The sequence below is a fragment of the Herpailurus yagouaroundi genome, unplaced genomic scaffold, assembly GCF_014898765.1.
Source record: "Herpailurus yagouaroundi ecotype Mexico unplaced genomic scaffold, PumYag 195, whole genome shotgun sequence".
Taxonomy (NCBI): Eukaryota; Metazoa; Chordata; class Mammalia; order Carnivora; family Felidae; genus Herpailurus; species Herpailurus yagouaroundi.
In genome coordinates, this window is record NW_024412426.1 from 17,151,328 (window position 1) to 17,177,505 (window position 26,178).

Sequence of the window (26,178 nt, forward strand, 5' to 3'; positions counted from 1 at the left end):
CTGGGGGGGGCAATGCTTGAGCTCAGGATCTTGAGATCATGAGTTTAGCGGAAATCAAGAGTCACATGCTTAGTTGACTGAGCCACTTAGGCACCCCTACATTTGCTTTTAAGTAAGCCATCTCCATATGTCACCTGTGGTCCAGTTTCTTTTTTCTTCTCTTTCCTTCTCTTTCTTTCTTTTCTTTCTTTCTCTCCCTCTTTCTTTCTTTCTTTCTTTCTTCCTTTTCTTTCTTTCTTTCTTTCTTTCTTTCTTTCTTTCTTTCTTTCTTTCTTTCTTTCTTTCTTTCGTCTTGCTTGTTCTATGCTTTCTTCTCAACTTAAAAAAAAAAATTACAATCAGGGGGCTGAATGAAGGCTTATAATTAAGCCTGCCTGCTGTTGCAGGATGTATGTATTAAGTATGTGTATATTTATGGGGTGGTGGTATAACTTTAGTTTGTACTTCATATGGCTAAATTTGCTTTGTTTTTGGTAATAACTCTTAGAATAAGTGTATCCACGTCTTCCATATATTTTTAAAGACTTTGTTTCTTTACAGAAGTTTTAGGTTCACAGCAAAAGTGAGAAGGTACAGAGATTTTCCATATTCCCCCTGCCCTCACATGTGCAAAGGCTTCCCCCATTAACATCCCTCACCAGAGGGTACCTTTGTTAAAATTCATGAACCTGACATGTTATAATCACCCAAAGTCTGTTGTTTACTTTGGGGTTCACTCTTGTTTACGTTCTGTGGGTTTGGAGAAATGTGTAATGACATGTATCCATCATTATAGTATCATACAGAGTATTTTCATTGCCCTTAAATTCCTCTGTGCTCCATCTGTTCATCCCATTCCCTATCTCCAACCCATGGCAATCGCTGATTTTTTAGTGTTTCCTTAGTTTTGCCTTTTCCAGAATGTCATTGAGTTGGAATTAAACACTATGTAGCCTTTCACATTGGCTTTTTTTACTTAGTAATATGCGTTTAAATTTCCTCCATGTCTTTTCATGGTTTGAAAGCCCATTTCTTCTTTAAAGTTTATTTTTAAATTTATTTTCGGAGAGAAAGAGTGCACAAATGGGGAAGGGGCAGAGAGAGAAAGGGAGAGAGAATCCCAAGCAGGCCCTGCACCACCAGTGCAGAGCTTAGTGTGGGGCTTGAACTCATGAACTGTGAGATCATGACCTGAGCCAAAGTCGGACGCTTAACTGACTGAGCCACCCATACAACCCAGAAAGCCCATTTCTTCTTCATGCTGAATAACATTCTGTTGTCTGAATGTGATAATGTTTACACTTTGCCTATTGAAAGACATCTTGGTTACTTCCAAGTGTTAACAGTTATGAAGGAAGCTGCTATAAATATGGTTTTGTGTGGACATAAGTTTTCAACTCCTTTGGGTAGATACCAAGGAGCATGATTACTGAATCATGCTAAGATTATGTTTACTTTTTAAAGAAATTGCCGAATTGTCTTCCAAAGTGGTTGTGCCATTCTTCTTTCCCACCAGGAATAAATGAGAGCTCCTATTGCTGTATATTCTTGTCAGCATTTGATGTTGTCATTATTCTGGATTTGATGCTCTAATAGGTATACACTGGTATCTCATTATAGCTTTTATATATAGTATATGAAAATTTGCTCTTCTCGTTTTTCACCCATTTTCTTTTTCCTGAAAGTGTTCCAGTATTCTTTTTTTCAGATTTGAAAATGTCAGATGTTTGAAATAGTCTTGGCAGCTACAATTTATTCTAATTATATTAGCTTAAAAAAAAATTTTTTTTTAAGGTTTTATTTATTTTTGAGACAGAGAGAGACAGAGCATGAACGGGGGAGGGGCAGAGAGAGAGGGAGACACAGAATCGGCAGCAGGCTCCAGGCTCTGAGCCATCAGCCCAGAGCCCGACGCGGGGCTTGAACTCATGGACCGCGAGATTGTGACCTGAGCTGAAGTCGGACGCTCAACCGACTGAGCCACCCAGGCGCCCCTATATTAGCTTTTAAAAAACAAAGTTTAAACATTAAGTTTAACACTTTAGCATATTTTTATCAAATCATGTGTAGGTCAGTAACTGAGTACAAATGACATCTATAAGCCGCAAAGCAAATGTCTGTAAAAGGGGGCTCTTTATTTTTGAATTCTTTTACATTTTAGTCTTAAGGGATTCTGAAACTTCACTTTTTTTTTTTTAACCTTCACTTATTAAATTTAAATGTTTCTTTAAATTTTCTTTGGGTTTTGGTACATCATGCTGTGTTGAAAGTGCCTTAATACAGGTTTAAGACTGAGCTTCAAACATTTCTCCATCATATGTATTTATTATTATTTTTAGTAATCCCCAAACTCATGATGATACAATCCAGGGTTGATTTTGGATATCATTCCCAATTTGTGATCAGTTTTCATCCAGGTAATGGTAGTTTATCTTTGTGGACTTTCTCCATATCACCAAAACATTCTTCAACTCTGATTTATACTTTTATTCTAGATCCTGCTGCTCCCAGTTACAAAACATGTTTGAAGGGTGAATATAGATTAATTCTCTTTTCTATTTCCTTAGAATTGTTGTCCTGTGTCTTTCTTCTCTTTTCTATTACTATAATGTCTTGCATTGTTGCCTGATGGGGAAATACTTGCTTCCCTTATCACTCTGCTCTCATACTTCTGGCTACCATATATGTGAGTGATTCTTACATAAGCAGTTTTTCAGTTCTCTGTGGACACCCAACTCGGTGTCCTCCAATGCAATTCAATTCTGTCACTGTCTACCTGGAGTTAGCCTCAGATCCCACAGGTTAATGGCTCAGTCCCACAAGACTGAGATGCCACTTCAGATGCAAATTGCAGTTCACCTTGTCACCTGTTCTTCTGATTGACTATAAATTGGAGGTTCCTATGACCTCCTTCTTGGGTTTGTTAACTTGCAGAACTAAGGAAAACAGTTACTTGCTAGGTTACCACTTCATTATAAAAGGATACAACTCAGGAGCAGCCAGATACAAGAGATGTGCAGAACAAGGTAGATGGGAAGGGGCCCAGAGCTTCCATACACTCTCCAGGTGTGACCCCCTCTCAGCATCTCCACGTGTTCACCAAACCAGAAGCCCTTCAAACACCTTCTGTTAGCGGATTTTTTGGAGGCTTCATTGCAAAGGTATGATTAAACTCAATCTCCAGTCCTTCTCCCTTACCTGGGCATGGTGTAGTGGGCTGAAAGTCCCAACCTAATTATATACTTGGTTCCCTTGGCAACCAGCCCTCATCTGGAGGCTCTATAGGAGCGCCAGCCACCAGTCATGTCATTAAGCACACAGAAGGACACTTACCATCAAGCATTTTAGGAGCTGTGTCCAGGAGCCGAATAAGACCAATTATGAATTTCTTATTATAAATCACAGTATTGTAGTGCCCCAGTAACTTAACTGAACCCCTTCAGAATCTCATCATTAAATGTAAATGTCGCAGATTTAATATGTGTAAGTGATTTCCATTTCTTCAATCTTGAAAATTTTTTTTGTCTTGATACTTTTTCAGGCTTTTTCACATAGGTAGGTTACATCATTTTGTTTTATGTTCTACATGTATATATTGGGGCAGCACTTGTACCTTAGTTTTATTTTTAGATTTTATAATATTTTTATTTTTATATTCCCAGGTTTTTGATTGTGAACTTATTCTGTCTTCAAAAAAAAGTAGAGTATAATTGAAATCTTAAAACAAAAATTCTCCCATTTTCCAGGGAGAACAAATGATATATACTCAGGATATTTATTCTAGTGTGATAGTTTTTTTAAGTTGAACCATATGAAATTACTGGTTTTGAAAGTAAAAATTGTTGAACACTGGCAGTTTTGTGTAGTTCACCTCATATATAGCATCATCCTTATATAATAATATGTATGTTATCCAGCCAGAGCTTTTTGGGATACTAAAAGGATGGGACATTATCTTCAGATAATAGGACATTAGAGTTTAATAATTTGGGATTTCAGGAGATATTGGAATTTTTTCCTGGTGTTTCAAGTTCAAAAGTGGAATGAAAATTATTAATTTGATCTTAGTTATTATATGTCATGTATCCTACCAGTGATGTTGGCTATCTTTGGATGTTGATATTGTAGATGTTTACTTTCATTTTTCATATATATACAAATCTTTATTTTACTTAAAGAGAGACAATGTGAGGGACGGGCAGAGACAGAGGGAGACACAGAATCTGAAGCAGGCTCCGGACTCCTGAGCTGTCAGCACAGAGCCTGATGCGGGGCTCGAACTCACAAACTGTGACATCATGACCTGAGCCAAAGTCGGACACTTAAGTGACTGAGCCACCCAGGCGCCCCTCATCTTTCTTTTAAATGTAACTTAAGGGGCGCCTGGGTGGCGCAGTCGGTTGAGCGTCAGACTTCAGCCAGGTCACGATCTCGCGGTCCGTGAGTTCTAGCCCCGCGTCAGGCTCTGGGCTGATGGCTCAGAGCTTGGAGCCTGTTTCCGATTCTGTGTCTCCCTCTCTCTCTGCCCCTCCCCCGTTCATACTCTGTCTCTCTCTGTCCCAAAAATAAATAAACATTGAAAAAAAAAATTAAAAAAAAAAAATGTAACTTAAAAAAAAATTTTTTTTTAACGTTTATTTATTTTTGAGACAGAGAGAGACAGAGCATGAATGGGGGAGGGTCAGAGAGAGAGGGAGACACAATCCGAAACAGGCTCCAGGCTCTGAGTGGTCAGCACAGAGCCCGACACGGGGCTCGAACTCACGGACCGCGAGATCGTGACCTGAGCTGAAGTCGGACGCTTAACCGACTGAGCCACCCAGGCACCCCTAAATGTAACTTTTTTAAAAATGCTTATTTATTTTTGAGAGAGAGAGAGAGAGAAAGAGAGAGAGAGAGACAGAGTACTAAAAGGGCAGGGACAGAGAGAGAGGGAGACACAGAATCTGAAGCAGGCTCCAGGCTCTGAGCTGTCAGCACAGAGACCAATGTGGGAGTCAAAGTAAGGAACCGTGAGATCTGACTTAAGCTGAAGTCAGACGCTTAACTGACTAAGCCACTCAGGTGACCCTAAATTTAATTTTTAAAGCACTCATACTGAAGATCCCTAGCATTTGTTTAAATAAAGATTTGAAGAGTGGAACATTTCAGGGTAATTAATGATAAAGGTTAATTGGTGACCATGGGATGCTTTGTTGAATTAGAGCTTAAGATCACTGGAGTTGAAAATATGCATGAACCAAAAGGCAAAAGACAAGAGGCGTCAGTGATGACAGGAAGTGACTGGGTTGTTTATAGAAGGCTAAGATCCCTAGAGTGATTTGGCTGCTTAGATTGAACCAGACCAGAGTGGTTTGGAGTAGAAGACTGATTATTGGAAATGGGCAGGATATGCAGAAGTGGTAAGTCCCCTGTGAAGCATGGGGCGTGTGAGTATTTATCAGTCGATCAGCGTTTATTTGAAAGAATTCCAAGATAGACTTTGTCTTTGGGAGGAGAGCAAGGTTTCAGTTAAGGTGGGAGTATTGAGTGAAAAATTTTAGGGTGGAGAAAAATTTATTACGGTGGATAGAAGAGTTGAAAGCTTTTGACAAATGCTAATTATTTTTTTACACTCCCACTCCTCCATGGTTTCTGTGGTAGTATGCTGTCTTGTGTTCGGGTTGTGTGGCTGCTGCTTTGCATTTCATGGTAGTTCGTGCAGGGTTGCTCCATCGTCCTTTGCCCATCTCTTAAACATTGCTGTTCTCCCTACCATGTCGTTTTTTCCTCATCTCTGCTGACTATACTGGTTGACATTGGGTGATTTTATTCATTATCATAGCTTCAGATTTATTATTCTCCTTTATCATAGCTTTTAGATCTTTCTCTTTCCTCCCTGCTTTCCCTAGCAGATTTCTGTTAGTCCTTCAAGGTTCAGCCTTTCATTTGATTTCAGATCTAATTTCACTTATCCAGTTGCCTCTCCCCTGTTCCCCAGTTTTCCATCTAGGTTAGGAGCAACCTTCTCTTACATTCTGTGTGCATACCATCATCATCATGTTTACTATGCTATTTCAACTGTTGGCTTACTTGTTTATTTCTCCCCTGGACTGAGTTCCATGAGGGCAAGGGCTATAGTTTTCTAAATCCTGTTCTTCCCAGTGTTTATTAGCAGTAAGTTATCAATTATATTACCCATTATGTATGTATTGCCACAGAAGAGAAGGTACTAATGTTAATAAAACCTTGAAAGTCTGCTTACCCTTACCAGTCATTAAAGAAATAAAAGGTTAAATAATGAGGTACTGTTTTCAAGAAATAGTATAGCTTAATGGTTTAACAGCATGAATTCTGGAGCAAGAGGGCTGCTGTGATTTGAACACCAGTTCTGCCACTTATGTTCTGAGTGGTCTCGGGCAAGTCATTTAGCTTTTCTGTGCTTTTCATTTTCCTAATGTGCAGTAGAACCTGTTTCACATCTTGTGATAAGTAGAAGTATTCATTTTTGTTATTTTACATTTTACAACTTTTTTTTAAAAATTTTTTTTTAATGTTTATTTATTTTTGAGGCAGAGAGAGGCAGAGCATGAATGGGGGAGGGGCAGAGAGAGGGAGACACAGAATCGGAAGCAGGCTCCAGGTTCTGAGCCATCAGCCCAGAGCCTGATGTGGGGCTCGAACTCACAAACCGTGAGATCGTGACCTGAGCTGAAGTCGGACGCTCACCGACTGAGCCACCCAGGCGCCCCTGTTATTTTACATTTTAAAAATTGGTTCTGTTTATTTGGTTTAGATTAAGATAGTCGCTTATATATACTGGTGGTAGAAATTTAAATTTGTGTAGTGTTTCTGGAAAGCAGTTTAACATAATGAAGCCTTCCTAACTATTTTGTTTTTTGATTAACTTCATTTTAATAATATTTAAAAAAAAATCTTTCCTTTTTTTAAAAAAAAGTATTTATTTATTTATTTGAGAGAGAGAGCAAGAAATGGAAGGGCAGAGAGACGGGAACAGGGGATCTGAAGTGGGCTCTGTGCTGGCAGCAGTGAGCCCGATGTGGGGCTCAAACTCATAGACTGTGAGATCATGACCTGAGCCAAAGTCAGATGCTCAACCCAATGAACCACCCAGGCCCCCCTAATAATCTTTTAATAAAAGTTGAAATGCAGGCTCATGTTCCAGAATCACTCAGGCAAATAGCATAAATCTCTAGTAAGATGAGAATGGTTAAATATATTGTTGAATGTGATTTAGCAGTTAAAATGTTTGCGTTTTAATGGCATGGGAAAAGGTTATGATGCAGTGGGTAAGATATCAAAGATTAAACATTACTGTAAACATGTTTTAAAAAAAAATGCTTAAGGGATGCCTGGGTGTCTCAGTTGGTTAAGAGTCCAAGTTTGGCTCAGATCATGATCTCATGGTTTGTGAGTTCAGGCTTGCATCAGGCTCTGAACCGACAGTGTGGAGCCTGCTTGGGATTCTCTCTCTATCCCTCTGTCTCTGCCCGCCCCCCCACCCCCCCATAAATAAACTTAAAAAAGAAGATAAAAAATACTTTAAAAATTAAAAGACATGCTTAAGAGGGAAGGAAATGTTAAGATGCTAACTTGTGATTGCTTTTGGGTGGTGGGATTTAACCTCTATGAAACTAATTTCTGTTTTTAAAATGGGGTTAACAACAGACATGTTGACATTAACTGCTAACAAATGAGGTAATTGGAAAGTATTTGGATGTTTTATATTTTTATTAAGTCGCATTGTCATTTTTGTTCATTTGTATCTTAATAAAGTCTATATAAAGTCAATCCATGTTGCATTAAAGAAGTACAGAATTGTGTTTTCTTAATTATTAAGTCTCTACATTTACTTTTTAACATGGAACTTTCAGCTCTTTTTGTCTGCAATTTTTCATCCCTGCAATCCCTATTAGTGCTCAGTTTTCTAGGAATTATTTTCCAAATGTGAAGTTATTTTATGATCGTGGTGATGCCAGTGTGGTTTGGTTTAGGCGTTTTTCCCCCTCTCTCTTTTGTCTGCAGCAACTGGAACAGATCCAGAAGGAGCTGAGTGTTTTGGAAGAGGATATTAAAAGAGTGGAAGTAAGAGATCAAGAATTTCTCACATCTCTAGCAATTTTCAGTTTCATGAAATTGTCCCTTTTCCTTTAAATTACTGCATTGAATTTATGGGATTTGTTTTCATTATATCGAAAGTAACAGATGTTACTTTAGTTTTAATTCAGAGTGCATTTTTATAGAAAAAGCATTCTGAACACTATGATAAAATGTGTTCTAAATTTGTTTTCACTGTTTTATTGCCATAATTATTCTTGGGTAGATTGAAAAAAAATAATTTTCTCGGTATGCTATCATAGTAACTTGAATTAACTCCCACAAAACCCTTGGTTATTATTAAAATGATGTCACAATTTTCCTCTTTTATTAAGTAAATAATTCTTTATGTATCTACCGTGCTAAGGTTAATTTACAAAGAGTTAGGAGAACACAGGGACAATAGTTAGGCATTTATAGTATAATACAGTTTACTTATGGAAATCCATCGGAGGACCTTTTGGAGGGTCATAGGCTATTATGTGACGTTATTTTCTGCAGCTACGTTTACATTTAGTGTATGTTTTAAATTGTTCACATGTGTTGTAATTTTCTTTTGCTCATATGTAGAACATGTGAAATGATCTTGAGTTTAATATTTTGTGGAAATTCGGTATCCCACGTGAGATTCCTAACTTGTTACTCCTATATTTATGTCCCTTGCTTGGCTGCATGATTGAACTGAGCTTGGATTACACAGAAGTAATTCTGTCAGATTATGTATCTTTAGTGGCATTTTGAAATTTGCTGCTTTTTCATTAATCAAAAGAGCACGTAATAAAAGGCCTGGTTGTTGGTATGAGTTAGAGGTACATAACTTATGCAGTAATAGTTAATTAGGAGTCTTCTTCCTCTGAGTTAATGAGTTACAATTTCAGTCATTATTTTCAAAAGCTAGTATTTGAGTCAAGAGGACAGTTACTTTTCTTAATATTTGCAGGGATATTTTTAAAGTAGGCACATCCTATTTTTCTCTACTCAGAGAGCTGAACCTAATGATCCAGTTACCGTACTGTTATGTGTATCTTAATATTAATCAATAGATTCTCACTTGGATTAATGATTAGCTTGTTCACTGTTCACATCGTATACTGTACATCTCATCTGAAATATTTACATTTGACCATTTCTACATTTGGTGACTTATTTCGGCATGAACAATATTTATTAAAGACTTTCTAGTTCTTTAAGAATGTGTACCATAGAAAGGCTATCTCTTAACTTTTTAAATATTCTTACTTTTGTACTCTGAGGAGAGGAAGCTTTGAGAAATTTGGATGTTGAGACAAAATGGACTAATAAAACCTGGGATTGGAAAGGAATATGATATATCTCATTTTGATTTACACTTCTTTTGTTTGGAGTGTCTCCTATAACTCAGATAATTGTGCTTTCAGGAAATGAGCGGCTTGTACTCTCCTGTCAGTGAGGATAGCACAGTGCCTCAATTTGAAGCTCCTTCTCCATCACACAGGTACAAAGCTTCAAACTTGTAATTACTTAGGATTTATGTTGCAAAATGCACATATGGTAGTAGTCCTTGGAAGCCTTTTCTGTGTAATGTACAAAACCCCTGAGAAATTACTTTTGGTCACGATGTAGAAATGAGATTCAGATGGCCCATCTGTTTCTTTAATGCTTTGAATTTTCATGCCGTGAATAGTTAGTAGAATAAAGTAATATTATGAATTCACTGTTGTATTAAAAGTTTGGTGAATTTCTTGAAATAATAGTAGCTTTAAACATCTTGTAAATTAAAATCAGATGACCTTAAAAATCTATAATTGAAATGGTAGGTAATATTAGAGAAAAAGTTGTAAAGTAAAACCTTGGGTTTTTCCCCTGACCTGTTGAATTTTCTTGGGCACATCACTTTCCCCAGATTGAAAATGAAGGCATTAAATCTGTTATTTAGATCTCCCTGGTATTTTCTTCATAACACTGCATTGTTAATTTGTCTTTTCTTCTATATGCTGTATGAGACCAGGGATTGTATTGGTTTTGCTTGTGATGGTTTCCCTAGGTTATAGAGTAGCAGTAGTGACTGACCTCATTCAGTAAGTATTTGTGAAATATAGTAAATGTCACTGGTTCCTTCTAGCTCTGAAGTTCTAGTGGATGAAATATGTACTACCTGAAATTTGAATTTGAACTTTTTTGCTTGAATTGTTCAAAGGAAGAGTAATTTTACATGTTTTTAACTTGCCAGTCCATTTAGGATAATGGTCCAGTGGAAGCTTTTCAGACAGATAGTTACAGGATAACACGTGGGTTATCAGGCTGTTCAGTGCCAGTATGAGAGATTACACTACCCTTCAAAACCTCTGTCAGTTCAGGAAAACTCTATATCTGATTTGGTATGATAGGCAGGGGAAAGGGGCCCAAGGAATGTTCTAATGAACGAAGGTTCCTGGGATATTTGATATTTTCCTCATTAACCATTTGTGGAGAATCCTTGTGAGTTCAAGTTGATTCTGGAGTCACTTTAGCTGTGTTATTCAACTTTTTTTCCTTTATATTTTATTTTCTTTAAAACACTTGGGAATGACTCATTCTGTGGGATATTGTTATCATTAAGTTTAATGTTCACTATCTGAAATATATGGGATCTTTGTCAACGGAATATTACATGAGTGTATGCAGGTAAGCAAAAATTGTCATCTCCCAAAATATTCACTAATAAATTGACAATTCCCATTGTCCTCTCTTGTTTAATAGTAGCGTTTTTTTTTATTGTGTCCATGTCTTTATTATTCAGTTTCTTACAGATGGGTTTTATTAACATGTGACAGTATAATATTACAATCATTTAATGGGCTCTCTTTGTTGAATGCCGCCAATACGCTGGGCACCGTTCTAGCTGTTGGTAGTATGGTTGACAGACTCCCTGCCCTTTATTGGAGTTTACCTTTTGGTAGGTGTCTGTGTGAGATTGGGAGAGATACCAAACAAGCAAATTCATGATGTAGTAGTAGTACAAAGCATATAAGTAGTACCTTAGGAAGAAAAACTAGGCACATTATGGGTTGGCAACAGGATTCTATGTCAGTTTGTATAGTCTGGCTTCTCCGAGGAGGCAGTATTTAAGCTGACACATGAATGAGGTGTAAATATGATAGAAAGTCATGAGAGAGTTTTGAGCAGGAACTGATTTAGATTTTAAAATTTTTACTGGGGTACCCATGTGGAGGATGGAGGAGAGACTGTATCGGCCCTGCCATTGGAATTGTGGTAGAAAGTTAGGAAGCAAATAACAGTCTAGAAGAGAGGAGGTGGTGCCTTGGATTAGGATTTATTTTTTTGGATTATTTTAGTGGATGAAGAGATGAGAAGTGGTTGTATTATAAAATAAACTAGCAGATCTTATGAAAGATACAGGGTTTCGTGAAGTCTGTGAAAACTTTGTTGGAGAACTACTAAAATCCTATGCATTATGCAAAGCTATTGTCAAATGAGGTTCTGGCAGAGTTAACCTGCTTAACAGTTGAAGAAGGGAAACAGATGTAAACGTAATATTTTCTTCAAAAGAGTGTTTTGGTATTTTCTTACAAGTAATTTGAATATTAAGGTTTGAAAGAGGCATTTGGGAAAAATGATGTAGCCCTTAACTACTCTTGGGAAATGATCCTTAAGATTAAGATGGGAAATTAAACATGATGGAAAGAATGTTGTGTTATACTGTCAACATTTGAATTTTTTTTTTATTTTTAGGAAATAGCATGTAGTTCCAATTATTATAACTTTCTTCCCCCATAATTATTAGGTGCATTAAGTTTTTTTTAATGTTTGTTCATTTTTGAGAGAGAGAGAGACACACACACACACACACACACACACACACACACACACACACAATCTGAAGCAGGCTCCAGGCTCTGAGCTGTCAGCCTGGAGCCCGACGTGGGCTTGAACTTGGGAACAGTGAGATCATGACCTAGGCCAAAGTTGGATGCCCAACCAACTGAGCCACCCAGGCACCCCATATTAGCTTTATTATTTAAATGCCAGTTTTTGTTTTATTCCTCACTGTAATGTGTTTGGTTTCTTTTAAAGCAGGTTTGCCTTAAAAGCCGTTTTGTAGATTCATTTATTTTCTTCTTCTATTTCTTTTTTGTTTAAAAATTTTTTTTTTTAATTTTTTTTTCAACGTTTATTTATTTTTGGGACAGAGAGAGACAGCATGAACGGGCGAGGGGCAGAGAGAGAGGGAGACACAGAATTGGAAACAGGCTCCAGGCTCTGAGCCATCAGCCCAGAGCCCGACGCGGGGCTCGAACTCACGGACCGCGAGATCGTGACCTGGCTGAAGTCGGATGCTTAACCGACTGCGCCACCCAGGCGCCCCTTAAATTTTTTAAATGTTTATTTATTTTTGAGAAACAGAGAGAAATAGAGCATGAGTGGGGGGAGGAGCAGAGAGAGGAGACACAGAATCTGAGGCAGTCTCCAGGCTCTGAGCTGTCAGTACAAAGCCTGTTGCGGGGCTCAAACTCATGAACTGTGAGATCATGACCTAAGCTGAAGTCAGATGCTTAACTGAGTGAGCCACCCAGGTGCTCCTCATTTATTTTCTTCTGTAATGAGTACCTCTTTATGTGTTGGGTCATTGAATCCCCTGCATAGATTCTAAGTTAATGATTAGCTAATGTAGTTAAAATGAAAGGAAAAATAAAAGACATACAAGAGTATTCTCCAGCCCCACTTCCCCCCAGGATTTTATCTTTTATATACCATGATTAGCTGTAATTTTCATATCCTATGTATTCTCTTTCTGCTGCTTTGTTTAGACCCTCAATATCACATGGAGTCTAGTAGTGGTCTTCTAACTATCCTCCTCCAGAGTATTGCCAGAAATCTGGTCGTGTTTCTTTCCTACTTAAAATCCTTCAGTGGCTTTCCACTGCATGTAAGTTGGTTTAGATCCAACTCTTTTGCATGGACTTCCATAATTTGTGTGTGTGTGTGCGTGTGTGTGTGATTTAAGAATCGAATTTAAGTCCCCAAACAAGATGTTAAAATATCTTTGCTTATACCTGTTCCTTTTGCCTAGAAACTTCGGGTTCCTCTCTTAAATAGCTCCTCTTTTCCAACCCCTCCTCCCCAAGAATCCAACCAAGGGTGAACTCTTATCTTTTCTTTTTTGATATACTATTTCCCTAAAGACTGACAGGGGAGAAAGGAAGGAAGAAATAGAATTAACCACTTCAGAAAAACCCATTTCTGCTTACTTTATTCTTGCTTCTGTGCTATGTGTACTAGTTTTTCTGTTTCCCATGCTGTGTTGTAATTTTGTGATTATTGAGTTTTTCTTATACTTATTTATTTTTATATGAGCATTTATACATAATAGGATGTAAACTATGTTTTTGAATAAATATGTATTTAACCTAGGATGTTATTTAATTTTCATTAGTTTGTGAGATTTTGATTGAAGCATGAGGTTTAGTATACTTAATAAGTAAACTAACATAATCTTCAAAAAAACCCCTAAAGCTATCAGCCAAGCTTCATTAGGGTGGGTTTGGGGAGGGGGGTGAGTGTGTGATCTTTCTTTGATAAATCAGGTATGGTTTTTAAAAAAATAGTCTTAAGCCTTCATCCATTACAAATTTGTCTTACTAGAATTAGTTTAAGCTTAAGATTGCTGTTCTCAGGGCCTTTTCAATTCTGCTTTAGATTGTGAGGAAGAAAGTCTCCACAGTTCCCAGTGAACTATAGTTTACACTTATTGTTACATATCTGTGTGTGTCAAATTATGAGTGAACTAGAGAATGATAGGCAAGTGCAGTCTCTCTTACCTGTTGCCAAATGGGATTGGTCCTTTTATCTGATAGTATCATTGTGAGTGAATATATCTTAATCCATTTTTATAGAGGATTATTAATATATGAGGCATTTTTAACTTTTTAGCTCAAACTTTACTAAAATGAAACATTTCTGTTAAGATTTTCTTGTCAGTGACAGTGATGATTTTTATTTGCTTATCCTTTATTTCTGAGAGAGCACAGGCATGGTGGGATGGGCACAGAGAGGGGGACAGAGGATTTGAAGCGGGTTCCGCGCCGATAGTGGTGAGCCCATTGTGGTGCTGGAACTCGCAAACCATGAGATCATGACCTGAGCCAAAGTTGGATGCTCAATCGACTGAGCCACCCAGGGATCCTGATGGTGATGATCCTTAGATTAAAACATTCTTAGACCAAAAAAATCTAATATCTAAAATTTAGATTTTAAGTCCTCTCTGAAACCATTACCAGTAATTTTGCTTGTAAATTTTTACAAATTTCTTCTTTCACGTAGAAATTCTAGAATTCTACGATTTCTACATAGAAATTCTAGAATTCTACAATTTCTACCATAGAAATAATTGTCTCACAATCGGTTTGTTGTCTTTAAGCAAGTATTTCAGAATTGTCATTTATTAGTTTCTTACCTCTGTGTTTTCAGAACTTCAGATAACTTTGTTTGAAGATGATGTGTTAGTTTAAGCTTCTCTGTTTGCTTAGGGTAGATATGCTGTAATACGATCCAGAGAATTATTGGAGTTATTTGCCAAATAACTTTTGCTTTCTTATGATAAAATAGTAAATATAATATAAATATTTACAGTAAATAAATTTTTTCTGGCCTAGATTCTCCAATCTTTAAAATGCCTTTACCCATAAGAGACTTCCTATTGATCACAAATTTAATTCATTTTTTTATTTTTTTTTTATTTTTTTTTTTCAACGTTTATTTATTTTTGGGACAGAGAGAGACAGAGCATGAACGGGGGAGGGGCAGAGAGAGAGGGAGACACAGAATCGGAAACAGGCTCCAGGCTCTGAGCCATCAGCCCAGAGCCTGACGTGGGGCTCGAACTCACGGACCGCGAGATCGTGACCTGGCTGAAGTCGGATGCTTAACCGACTGCGCCACCCAGGCGCCCCAATTCATTTTTTTAAAAAGACACATTTATAAGTTTAAAATTTGAATTGCTTATTAAGATTTTCTGTGTATAAAAGAGGGAGGTTTATAAATAAAATAGAGATAAGACCTTTATACCTTTTATTTAACTTCTTTTATCAGATATTTTTGAGACTTACCTTTTATTTGTGTCTCCATCGTTTTTGACAAAGGTCCAGATGAATCAAAATGTAGGTATAATAGGAAGGAAAAGCAAGGGGTCACTTTATCAATGTAGAATTATTTATTATCAAGAATATATATGTAGGGTAGTGAATTTCTATGTTTTATATTTTGTATATACCTTGTGAATTTGTTTTTTTTTTTTTTTTTAATTTTTTTTTCAACGTTTTTTATTTTATTTTTGGGACAGAGAGAGACAGAGCATGAACGGGGGAGGAGCAGAGAGAGAGGGAGACACAGAATCGGAAACAGGCTCCAGGCTCCGAGCCATCAGCCCAGAGCCTGACGCGGGGCTCGAACTCCCGGACTGCGAGATCGTGACCTGGCTGAAGTCGGACGCTTAACCGACTGCGCCACCCAGGCGCCCCTATACCTTGTGAATTTGTATATTTTATAATTTGATCGAGTAAACTAATGAAACTAAAGGAATATGATGTTTCATAATGGCTTTGGACTAGATTAAGAAATTCTTCTTTAGGGGGCCCCTGGGTGGCTTAGTCGGTTAAGCATCTAACTCTGGATTTTGGCTTAGGTCATGATCTCACAGTTCGTGAATTCGAGCCCCACAGCCATCTCTGCACTGACGGAGTGGAGCCTGCTTGGAATTCCTTTTTCCTCCTCTCCCTCCTTGCTCCTCCCCTTCTCTCAAAATAAACATAAAAAAAATAATTTCTTTAACTCCCCTGTATCAGTGAGAGATTATATTTACCTTTAGTCATTAAAAAAAAATGTGAGGGTGGTAGTGGTGGGTGGTGGTTTGAGATGGCTCTTTGGTTTAGTAGATGAAAATGGACCCACATTTCTTATTCTTGCGTGTCAGGTCTTTGGCTGGATTATGACTAGGGCTGTGTTAATGGATCCTTCTTCACATACTGATGCTTAAGTTCTTGGTACTTTTTGGTAATTATTATTGGTTCAATTGCTTTATTTTACTTAGGGAGATAACTTGTTTAAAATATAGAAATTGAAATGCTTTTATGGTCAAGGCTAACTCTGATCCTTAGAGTTTTGTCTCTATTATATATTTGAAAAATTTTCCCTACATAAACCTACAGTTTTTATTTAGCCTTTATTTCCTTTATCCAAAAGGGGAATTGTAACAATATAGGAAATACTCCACACATCTTTCTGTATCTCGAAGGTTAGGTGGATCTTAAGAAATCTCTGCTGTACCTGCATTGAGCATTTTTGAACATAAATGATGGTGTGGCTGTTTTTTAGTGAAGTTTCTATATGGTGTGGGAGAAATAGTAAAACCAGTTGATTGTTTTATTGTTCTGAGTAGTGAGGAGTTACTTGCCTTACACTGATGCTATACTATGCAAAGGAGTTGAAATTGAAGTCCTAGGAGATGAGGGACATTAAAGAATCTTACAGAATTTTCAACTTGATTTAAAACAAAAAGAAAGACAAAACACAGAAAACAAACTTCCTTGGCAATAATGTAGCGGGTACTCTTCATACATCTGCCATTTCTCATTAAATTGATAGGTAATAGAGAAGTAGCAAGTTATGAAGACCTTTTCTGAAACTGTGCACTTTCTTTATTTAGAATGTTTGAAGAATTTTTTCTTCAGTCACTCAGGCAGTTTTGGAGGCCATATGACACATACGTAAAACTCTGCTTTAGTCCCTAGGGGTATAGTTGTGACTAAAACAGACCCTAGAACTCTGCTCTGATGGTTACATAGCTTTAGGATGAAAAATACGTTGTGCTGGCACATTAATTATTCTGCTTAAGATATGTAAATAAGAGTTTTCGATTCCAAGATTTAAAATAACCAAAATGCTTTTAACTCTAAAACTTTAGTAATTACATTTGATTTGTTGGCTTTTCAGGATTAAAAAAACACCTTTGAGTTCTTATTACTAAACTGTAATTTGTCACCACTTGATGAAGATGTTAACAGTCCATTCCAACTCTGAAATGTAAGGTGTGGCTACACCAAATTTCAGTGTGTGTAAGCATCCACCAAGACTCTTATTTGTAATGTAGAGTTTTGAACCCTATCCCCAAATCTGATCATTAGGTCTGAGGTAGATCCCAGAGATTTAAATGCAGGTGTGGGGGGTTCATACTTTAAAAGTATGTAAATATTGGTTTAGTAGATAGTGAACATGTCTGTATTACTGATATGTATTTAAATAAATCTTTAAATCAGATAGGATTTTTTCATAAGAGAAAGCTCAAATATTCAACACTAAAATTTTATATTCTTAGCTTATTTCATCTTTTATGGAGGATAAGGCAAAGATTTGTTTTACTCTCAAGTCTGTACAGTTATATATCCTTTTATAACGACTTAAGAACACCTGAAGTCAAAGCAAGACGGAACAAAAAACCCACCTGAAATCGAGTTTCTGGACTTGGAGAGCCAGGAAAATTAAAATTAAATGTTTGGGCAGGAAGCAAATTACTGGTTGATTCCATTCATATACTGTGATTGCATCCTCTTGCTGATGGCTTTTTTGTCCTGTCAGATTAGTCCTAGAGGAAACTTTTCACCCCTTTGATTATTATAGATATACCTTGGTTCTGGGAGGTCTGGAATGGGAGAGGCTGGGAAGACTAAAAGAATATATGGTAACCCTGTTTTACATATAAGGATAACTGTATATAAGCATAAAATTTCATGTGCTGTTACCATTTTCCATTTCTGCTGTTTACTGTCTCTCCACTACCCAAGTCCTGGCGTGTTTTTCCCACTCTCCAGATCCTCTACTTTGAATCTGTTGTTGCTTTCCTTGCTTTTAAAGCCTTTTCTGAGGTTATTTCAGATAACTGGGTTTTTGTAACACTTAAGATTTGTGGTACCTGTATCATCTGACAATGAAAAACTTCTCCTGTGTGAATTATAACTAAATTGTAAACTATTTCCCTCACTGGAAAATAGTAGTAGAATATAAAGTAGTTAAACACAGCACTTAGCCTAACACACTGGGACTTTCGCTAGTTTTGGTGGCAAATCAGTCTTGTCAGTCTTGTTTTTTTGAGCTTGCTCTTTTGTTTTTGAAATTCTACCAAGCAAGTAGAATTCCAGAGGCAGGAAAGCAATAGATTCAGACCTGTGCTTTCAGATATCTTCTATTATACTTGCTTTTTACATCTGTCAACAGTAAGTTTTTCCCTGAGGAAACTCTTCTTACCAAGAAAATTTTAAAATGAATTGCACTTTGCTTTTGTTTTTTTAACTTTAGGAATAATTATGGAACTACAGACATTTTAAAAGGCAGTATAAGCATTAGGTTTATACAGTCCCCCTATGCACTGTGTAACTACAACACTTCCTAATCAACTACAATTTAAAAGGCACAATTAATAAGGGTATCGGGGTATTTATTTATTTATTTATGGAGAGAGAGAGAGAGAGAGAGAGAGAGAGCGAGCGAGAGCAGGGGAGGGGCAGAGAGAGGGGGACAGAGGATCTGAAGTGGGCTCTGTGCTGACAGCAGAGAACCTGATGCAGGTCTTGAACCCACAACCATGAGATCATGACCTGAGCCGAAGGCAGACAGACGCTTAACCAGCTGAGCCACCCAGGTGCCCCTGGGAATGTTCTTTAATTTTAGAGAGAGCACAAGCAGGGAAAGGGGGCAGAGGGAGGGGGAGAGAGAGAGAATCTTAAGCAGGCTCCGTGCTCGACAAGAGCCTGATGCAGGACTGGACCCCACTAGCCTGGGATAATGACCTGAGCTGAAATCAAGAGTTGGACGCTCAACTGACTGAGCCACCCAGGCACCTTGAAAATGTTTTTGGAGTTCTGAAATATTCCAGTAACTTCTGTTCTTTGAAGAACAAACTGAATTTCTTTTTTTTTTTTTTCTCAGAGGCCATAGATGTGTACTCTGGAACCCAGTAGTTTTATTACTGAGCTAACATTACATTTCTCAAATAAACCCAAGCTGTATGATGTATAGGTTCCCCAAACTTTTTTGGAAGCCTTTGGAGTCAGAAGTGTTTCAGTATTTAGTATTCTGTCTGTCGCCTACCCCCTGCCCCCATATAATTATTACATAATAGTAATGGAGGAGTAAGAGGCAGTTCCACATAATCAAGCACATTAATATTTTAGCATTGAAGCATGAATGTTCATGGTGAGTGAAATGAGGTCAGATCTGTTTAGGGAAGGTTTTACCTTCAAATAAGTCACAAAAAGTATTGAATTTATTTGATTTTTAGAGTTTTAGGTTTTAGGAATTTGAGTTTTATATAATCCTTTTGAGCCCAATATTTGTATTTATTTGTTTATTTTGAGAGAGAGAACGGGAAGGCAGAGAGAGAGGGGGAGAGAGAATCCCAAGCAAGCTCCATACTGTCAGCACAGGACCGACGTGGGGCCTGATCCCATGAACCTTGATGTCAAGAGTTGGGCATTTAACCAACTGAGCCACCCAGGTGCCCCTGTACACACACACATTTTAAAGAGAAGTATTAAAGAAGTTTCTTTTGCAGATTCGTCTGTTACAGTCCAGTATGTAGCAATAAAGTTTTTCTGGTGAATGAGATCTGTAGAAAATAAATTTCAGACTTTGTAGTCATTATTAATAAAATACCACTTTAAGCTTATAATTTGAAATCTCTTACAAATTTATTTTTATTGAAAAATTTTTAAATTTATTTTTTTTTTTTGAGAGAGATTGAGAGAGAGACAGACAGTGTGAATGGGGGAGGGGCAGAGAGAGGGAGAGAATCCCAGGCAGGCTCCATGCTGCCAGCGCAGAGCCCCACATGGGGCTTAAACCCGTGAAACCGTGAAATCATGACCTGAGCTGAAACCAAGAGTTGGACACTTAACCAACTGAGCCACCCAGGCACCCCTACAAATTGATTTTTAAATATATATTTGACGTGTAGTCAAATATAGTTATCTCACTATACACACTGATATATTAGTATCATTATTCAGGCTTGCAGTCAAAGAAATCTGAATTGTAATACCATAAAAAACATCTAGAAATTGTTCTGTTGACCTCTAAATATGCAGCTACATAATTTTGTTAATGTTTATACAAATGCCAAGGGGTTAGATTTCATTAGTAAAAGGAACAGAGAGATTTTGAATACGTGTTTCCTCATGTTTAGCCCTGGATGGAGTACACTAAAAGTAGCAGATGATCTTTTCTTACCAGCGCATGGCTCTTTGCAAGGATGGTGATCACTGGTTATATTTCATCAGAAGAAACCCATTACAAGATTGTGTTCTTTAATTTGTAGTGTAAGTGCTTTGAAGACCTTCTTATATAATTGAGTCTTCCTGTAGGAACAGTTAAGGATATGAGGGATTAAGATTGTTTTGTTTTTTTTTCTTTAAGACTACTGTGAAGACAGTTCCATGCGATTTATTGTATTTTTTTTAAAGTGTGAGACTATTTGACTAATTTTGTATTAATAGAGGGAAAAATTTATTGAATGTTTATCATTTTTCTGGCTTTATCCTGAGAACATTCATATTTAAACCTCACACCTCTCTGCAGTCTCCTTCTTATTTTAATAGGTGGAGAAACTAGTGGACAGATAAGGCCTTTCTTAAATTGCCCACAGTCATTTAACAAACCCACTCTGCCCTTAAGCATGCCTCTCATTTTGGGGCACCTGGGTGACTCAGTTGGTTGAGCATCTGACTTCAGCTCAGGTCATGATCTCACGGTTCATGAGTTCAAGCTCTGCATCGCGCTCTGTGCTGACAGCTCAGAGCCTGGAGCCTGCTTCGGATTCTGTGTCTCCCTCTCTCTGCCCCTTGCCTGCACGCGCTCTGTCTCTCTGTCAAAAATAAATATTAAAAAAAATTAAAGAAAAAAAGAATGCCTTTCATAACTTTTGAGGTCGTTTGAATACTAAGGTAAATAATGATTTTGTGTATTTGTGTAGAGAGACCCGTCTTAATCACTACCTTCACTTGCTTAAATTTCATTAGGGTGGGCAAGAATATAAACATTTTTTATAGTAGTATTAGGGAAGAATAGTTTTTTTAAATGTAAATAACTGGTTGATCATGGTTGATATATGTTTTGCCATTTTCAGGTGTTAATGAACACCTATGAACATAGGCTAGTTTATTTAAAGATGAGAAGTATGTAGGAGTGATGACGTGAAAAGACAAATGGTAAGATAGAACTAATACAAAGAAAAAGATAGTTTTAGAGGTTTTTGTAGGATTAGGTAGGAACATGCACAGAGGTTATAACCAAATAAAAAGAACTGATGCAGAAAGCATGATGTTTTGATCGGGGTAGAGAAAACTAGTGTATAGGTTTTGGACTGTGAGAAAAAGAGTATTGGTATTTTACAACTTATTCCATTCCTTTGGTAATTTTCTTTCCTGTAAGATGATTATCCTAACATTTGGGACCTGGATGGGACTCTAGATAATCTAGAGATAGCTCACCCCCAACTCATCTCACTTTGCAGATGAGGAAGCGCAGAGGTTATAAAGTATGTGTCTGAGGGTGCGTAGCTCTTCAGGGGCATAACAGGATCTCTTCACTGTAACTTTAATTGCTTGCTTGTGTTCTTTTCCTGATGTTCCATACAACCTATGAACCTATCCGAAAATGAAATGGAAGCAAATACCTTTGGGTATACACCTGTTTTGTGATTATTCCTTATTGACATTCTTTCACAGTGTGTTTGTTTAAGTGGTCGGGTCAAGGGGTAAATTGTTTATATTTCCTGATGTTTGGTTTATGGGTTATGCACTTATTTGATATCTAATTAAGTTGTTGGCAATAAATATTTTCTTTCCTTAGAAAGAAGAAATATTGGATTTAGATATGATATATTTTAGATTTACCTTTTCTGTTGATAGAATAATGTAAACACTGAAATCATATTTTTCTCTCTTCATTTTGCAGTAGTATTATTGATTCCACAGAATTCAACCAACCTCCTGGTTTCAGTGGCAGTTCTCAGGTAAATGATATATTTAACAGTTTGTTTTAGTGGTACAATGACTATAATCACCTGAGTTGTAAAATCATAGATTAGTTTCCTGGAATGTCCTGACACAAACACAGCTGTTTTGAATGCTGTGGCATCGATTAGGATTTGGATACCTCTGATGCATAAATAGCTGTTTATGTGCTCATCAGTGATGAGTTAAACATTTTTTAAAATTCAGTGGTTGTAACATCAGACCTTGAGAGGAGGGAAGTACTGAAAGAGGAAATTATGAATAATCAGCACATTGTTTCTCTCTGGGATAAGATAGTTAGATCTGTTGATGAGTTACTCATTATGTTGAAATGTTAGGGCTTTCTGTGGAAAGTGAAGTACATATTTGAGTAAACTGGACTTCAGCTTCACCTCTTCTAATTAGTTGTATGATTATTTTGACTTTTATTCTCTTCATCTGTAATTTGGGGATGCTGATATTTGTCAAATCTAATTTTGACAAATCTAATTTTGACAAAAAAGCTTTTTATGTTGAAATAATTTCATACTTGGAGAAAAGTGACCAAAATAATAAAAGGAGTTCCTTTGTATCCTTTATCCAGATTATCCAAATGTTAACATTTGATTACATTTCTTTTCTCATTCTCATTCTCTTTTGTTTATGTAAACATAATTTTTTTTCTCTGTGTTGTTTGAGAAAGGTACATTCATAATGATCCTTTACGTCTAAATACTTCAGTGTGTATGTCCTTAAAAACAAGGGTATTGTCTTATGTAATCACAATATAATTTTAAAATACAAAAAGTTAACATAGATATAATGCTATTATCTAATCCCTGTATCTTACTCAGATTTTTCAAATTGTCCTGATACTATCCTTCATAGGAAAAGGGAAACATTGAGGTGTTTTTAAATGCATGTTCATTTGGGGCACATGGGTGGCTCAGTTGGTTAAGCATCTGACTGTTGGTTTTGGCTCAGGTCATGATTTCATGGTTGGTGAGTTTGAGACCTGCATCAGGCTCTGTGCTGACAGGGCAGAGACTGCTTGGGATTCTCTCTCTCCCTCTTTCTCTGCCCCTCCCCCACACTCTGGCACGCTCTCTCTCTCTCAAAAATAAATAAACTTACATAAAATTATAAATGCATGTTCATTTGTATATTCACTTTATATATAGCGTGGTGTTTTGTTTTTGTTTTTTTTAAATCAAAGTGGAAAAAAAATTCTTTTGGATCATGCTGCTTTTGTTTGTGTTTTCCTTTTCCCACTACTTAGATAACCACCTCTTTCATGGTTAGTTGGTGTAACTACTTTGCACGTCCTGTGTTCTCTTCAAATGCATGCATGTATTTGGCCTGTTCTTTTATTTTTTTGAATAGTAAGTTCATAGATTGTTTTGCATCTATTCTTTTTTTTAAAGTTTATTTTAAGAGAGAGAGAGCACATGATCAGGGGAGGGGAGAGAGAGAGGGAGGGAGAAGAGAGAATCCCAAGCAGGTTCTGCATTGTTCAGCACAGGGCTTGATCCCACGAACTGTGAGATCAGGACCTGAGCTGAAATCAAGAGTCAGGCTCTTAACCTACTGAGCCACCCAGGTGCCCTGGTTTGTGTCTATTCCTCCCTCCCTCCCTCCCTCCCTCCCTCCCTCCCTCCCTCCCTCCCTTCTTTCCTTCCTTCCTTCCTTCCTTCCTTCCTTCCTTCCTTCCTTCCTTTTAATTCTTTAAAAAATGTCTGTTTATTTTTGAGTGACAGAGAGAGAGAGAGCACGAGTGGGGGAGAGGCAGAGAGGGAGACACAGAATCCGAAGCAGGCTCCAGGCTCTGAGCTGTCAGCACAGAGCCTGATGTGGGGCTAGAACCCATGAACCATGAGATTATGACCTGAGCCAAAATCAGCTGCTTAACCGACTGAGCCACCCAGGTGCCCCTGCATTTGTTACTGAACAGCCATGAAAACACTAGATCTGGTTATTTTTATAAGAAATAATGGGATATATCAGGAGATATTTTAAAGTATTAAGTTGAAATATACCTTAAAAACTTGAGAGGGAACAGCAGTCTCTGAATCTGGAAACAGGCTTTGCATTCACAGTGAACCTTTATGTTTTCCTTTTGAGTATAATCTCACAAAACATCAACCTGAGATATATCCACTCTGTGATTGTGATGAAAGAAAAAAGAAGATTACTTCATAAACTAAGCACATACAAAAACAAAGTCACTGTGTAAGCCACAAGAAATACCAAAGACACCTCTGTTCCAGCTAATTTGAGCAATTTCTGTTGGTTTACTAATTACAATTTTAGTTTTACTGTGGCCTTCTGTTCTTCTAGGTAAGATTTATTAAGATGGTCAGTCATAGGGGTGCCTGAGTGGCTCAGTCGGTTAAGCATCTGACTTCGGCTCAGATATGATCTCATGGTCTGTGAGTTGGAGCCCCGCATCGGGCTCTGTGATGACAGCTCAGAGCCTGGAGCCTGTTTCAGATTCTGTGTCTCCCTCTCTCTGCCCCTCCCTTGTTCATGCTCTGTATCTGTCTCAAAAATAAACATTAAAAAAAAAAAAAAAAAAAGACGGTCAGTCACAGATTTATTCCCACTTTTGACAGTATTCAATCCAGAGCCCTTCCCCAAACACTTGACATGAGCCTGTATTTTGTAAGTTGTCCCTTACCCATAATGTGCTGTATTCTTAGTCGTAGTGAGTAATGAATAAAACTTGTTCAACTAAAGGTGTGTGTTTCTATTAGTCTTTGGCTGCTGAGTATTAACAGTCTCTTCATAGAGGAACAAGAAAAGGTTTGCTAGTATTGCCATTTACATAATATTTGTTTAGAATTTCTAGCAGTGAGCTAGAAAGAATAGAAGTTGAATCTGGGTGGAAAAGAAAAGCAGTCAGAATAGTGTTTTCTTTTATTTTTTTAATTTTTAGAGCAGCACTTTTCCTCATGTAATAAAGGAAACCTCTGGTTTGAGATAGTACACTGAGCCAGTCAACCAACATGTTAATATGTCTCTAACCTTCACTCACAAGAAATCCCATTGACCTATGACTATCCTCACCCTGCAAACTTATAAGGAATTTATAGAGGATTAACAAAACCACTTAGGAAGGCTGCCTAACATGAGTCACAATGTGCAGAATAAAAGTGTGCCTAAGGATGACAAAGGCTGGGTCTCCCAGAAGACTCCAGCCTTAGCCACTGTTGGAGGACAGGGAAGTGTTGAGGAGGAATCCTACTAGCGTTTGTGGGATAGAATGGATTGGACATATTGTGCTGAAGGTCTACCCTTCATTTCTAGCTATACTCTTCAGAAGAGACAGACCTAAAGCAAATTGACACAAAATGGATTGAAAGTAGAGGAATAGTTGAGGATAAGCCTGGCAAATGTAAGGATTCTAAAGAATATAGCGAAACTAAAACTAAAGCAACCACAAGTGAAAGAGAAGTGTATACTGGAAGAGGACTCAGGGAAGGAAGCATGAAAGACACATGCAATTTTTCACCCAAGTAAAAGGTATAGTTCCCCAAAGTCGTAGTAATTTGTGTGACATACTATAAGCATTGGAGTTTATATAAAGCAAAATTTGTTACAATTTTTTGAAAATTGATTAAAATTTAAACACAGTGGGAGATTTTGAAGTATACCTAAAGAATTCATTAAAGCAGTAATATTAGTCATTATGTAACACTTACTTTGTACTTAACTATTCATGGACATTAAAGTGCTTTACATGTATTAACCACTTAAATTTTCAGAACTTAACCTGTGTGATAAGTATTATTTCTATAATTTTTATTGAGGAGGCAACTGGGGCACAGGGAGGTTAAGGAGGTTGCCCAGGACAATATAACTAGTAAGAGATTTTAACCTAGGCATTATGGCTTCAGAGCCTGTGATTTTAAAACTCATTTATTCAACCAACAGGTTTTTTTTTGTTTTTTGTTTTTGTTGTTTGTAGTACCTGCTATTTACTAGGCACTGATTACAGGCTCTGGGGATACATTATTGAACAAACATAACACCAAGATCCCTGCTGTAACCAGGCTTCCAATCTAGTTGGAGAGATAGTAATAGT

At 37.3% G+C, this 26,178-nt stretch overlaps 1 protein-coding gene across 3 annotated transcripts in view; it reads left to right on the forward strand.

Moving 5' to 3' along the window:
• COP1 (COP1 E3 ubiquitin ligase) overlaps positions 1-26,178 on the forward strand; it is a 259,773-nt gene that overhangs the window by 68,210 nt on the left and 165,385 nt on the right. For all 3 annotated transcript variants that reach the window (XM_040446709.1, XM_040446711.1, XM_040446710.1), the window contains 3 exons: positions 8,005-8,064; positions 9,474-9,550; positions 22,057-22,114. In XM_040446709.1, coding sequence (XP_040302643.1) covers positions 8,005-8,064; positions 9,474-9,550; positions 22,057-22,114 — 195 coding nt within the window. The remainder of the gene's footprint in view (positions 1-8,004; positions 8,065-9,473; positions 9,551-22,056; positions 22,115-26,178) is intronic.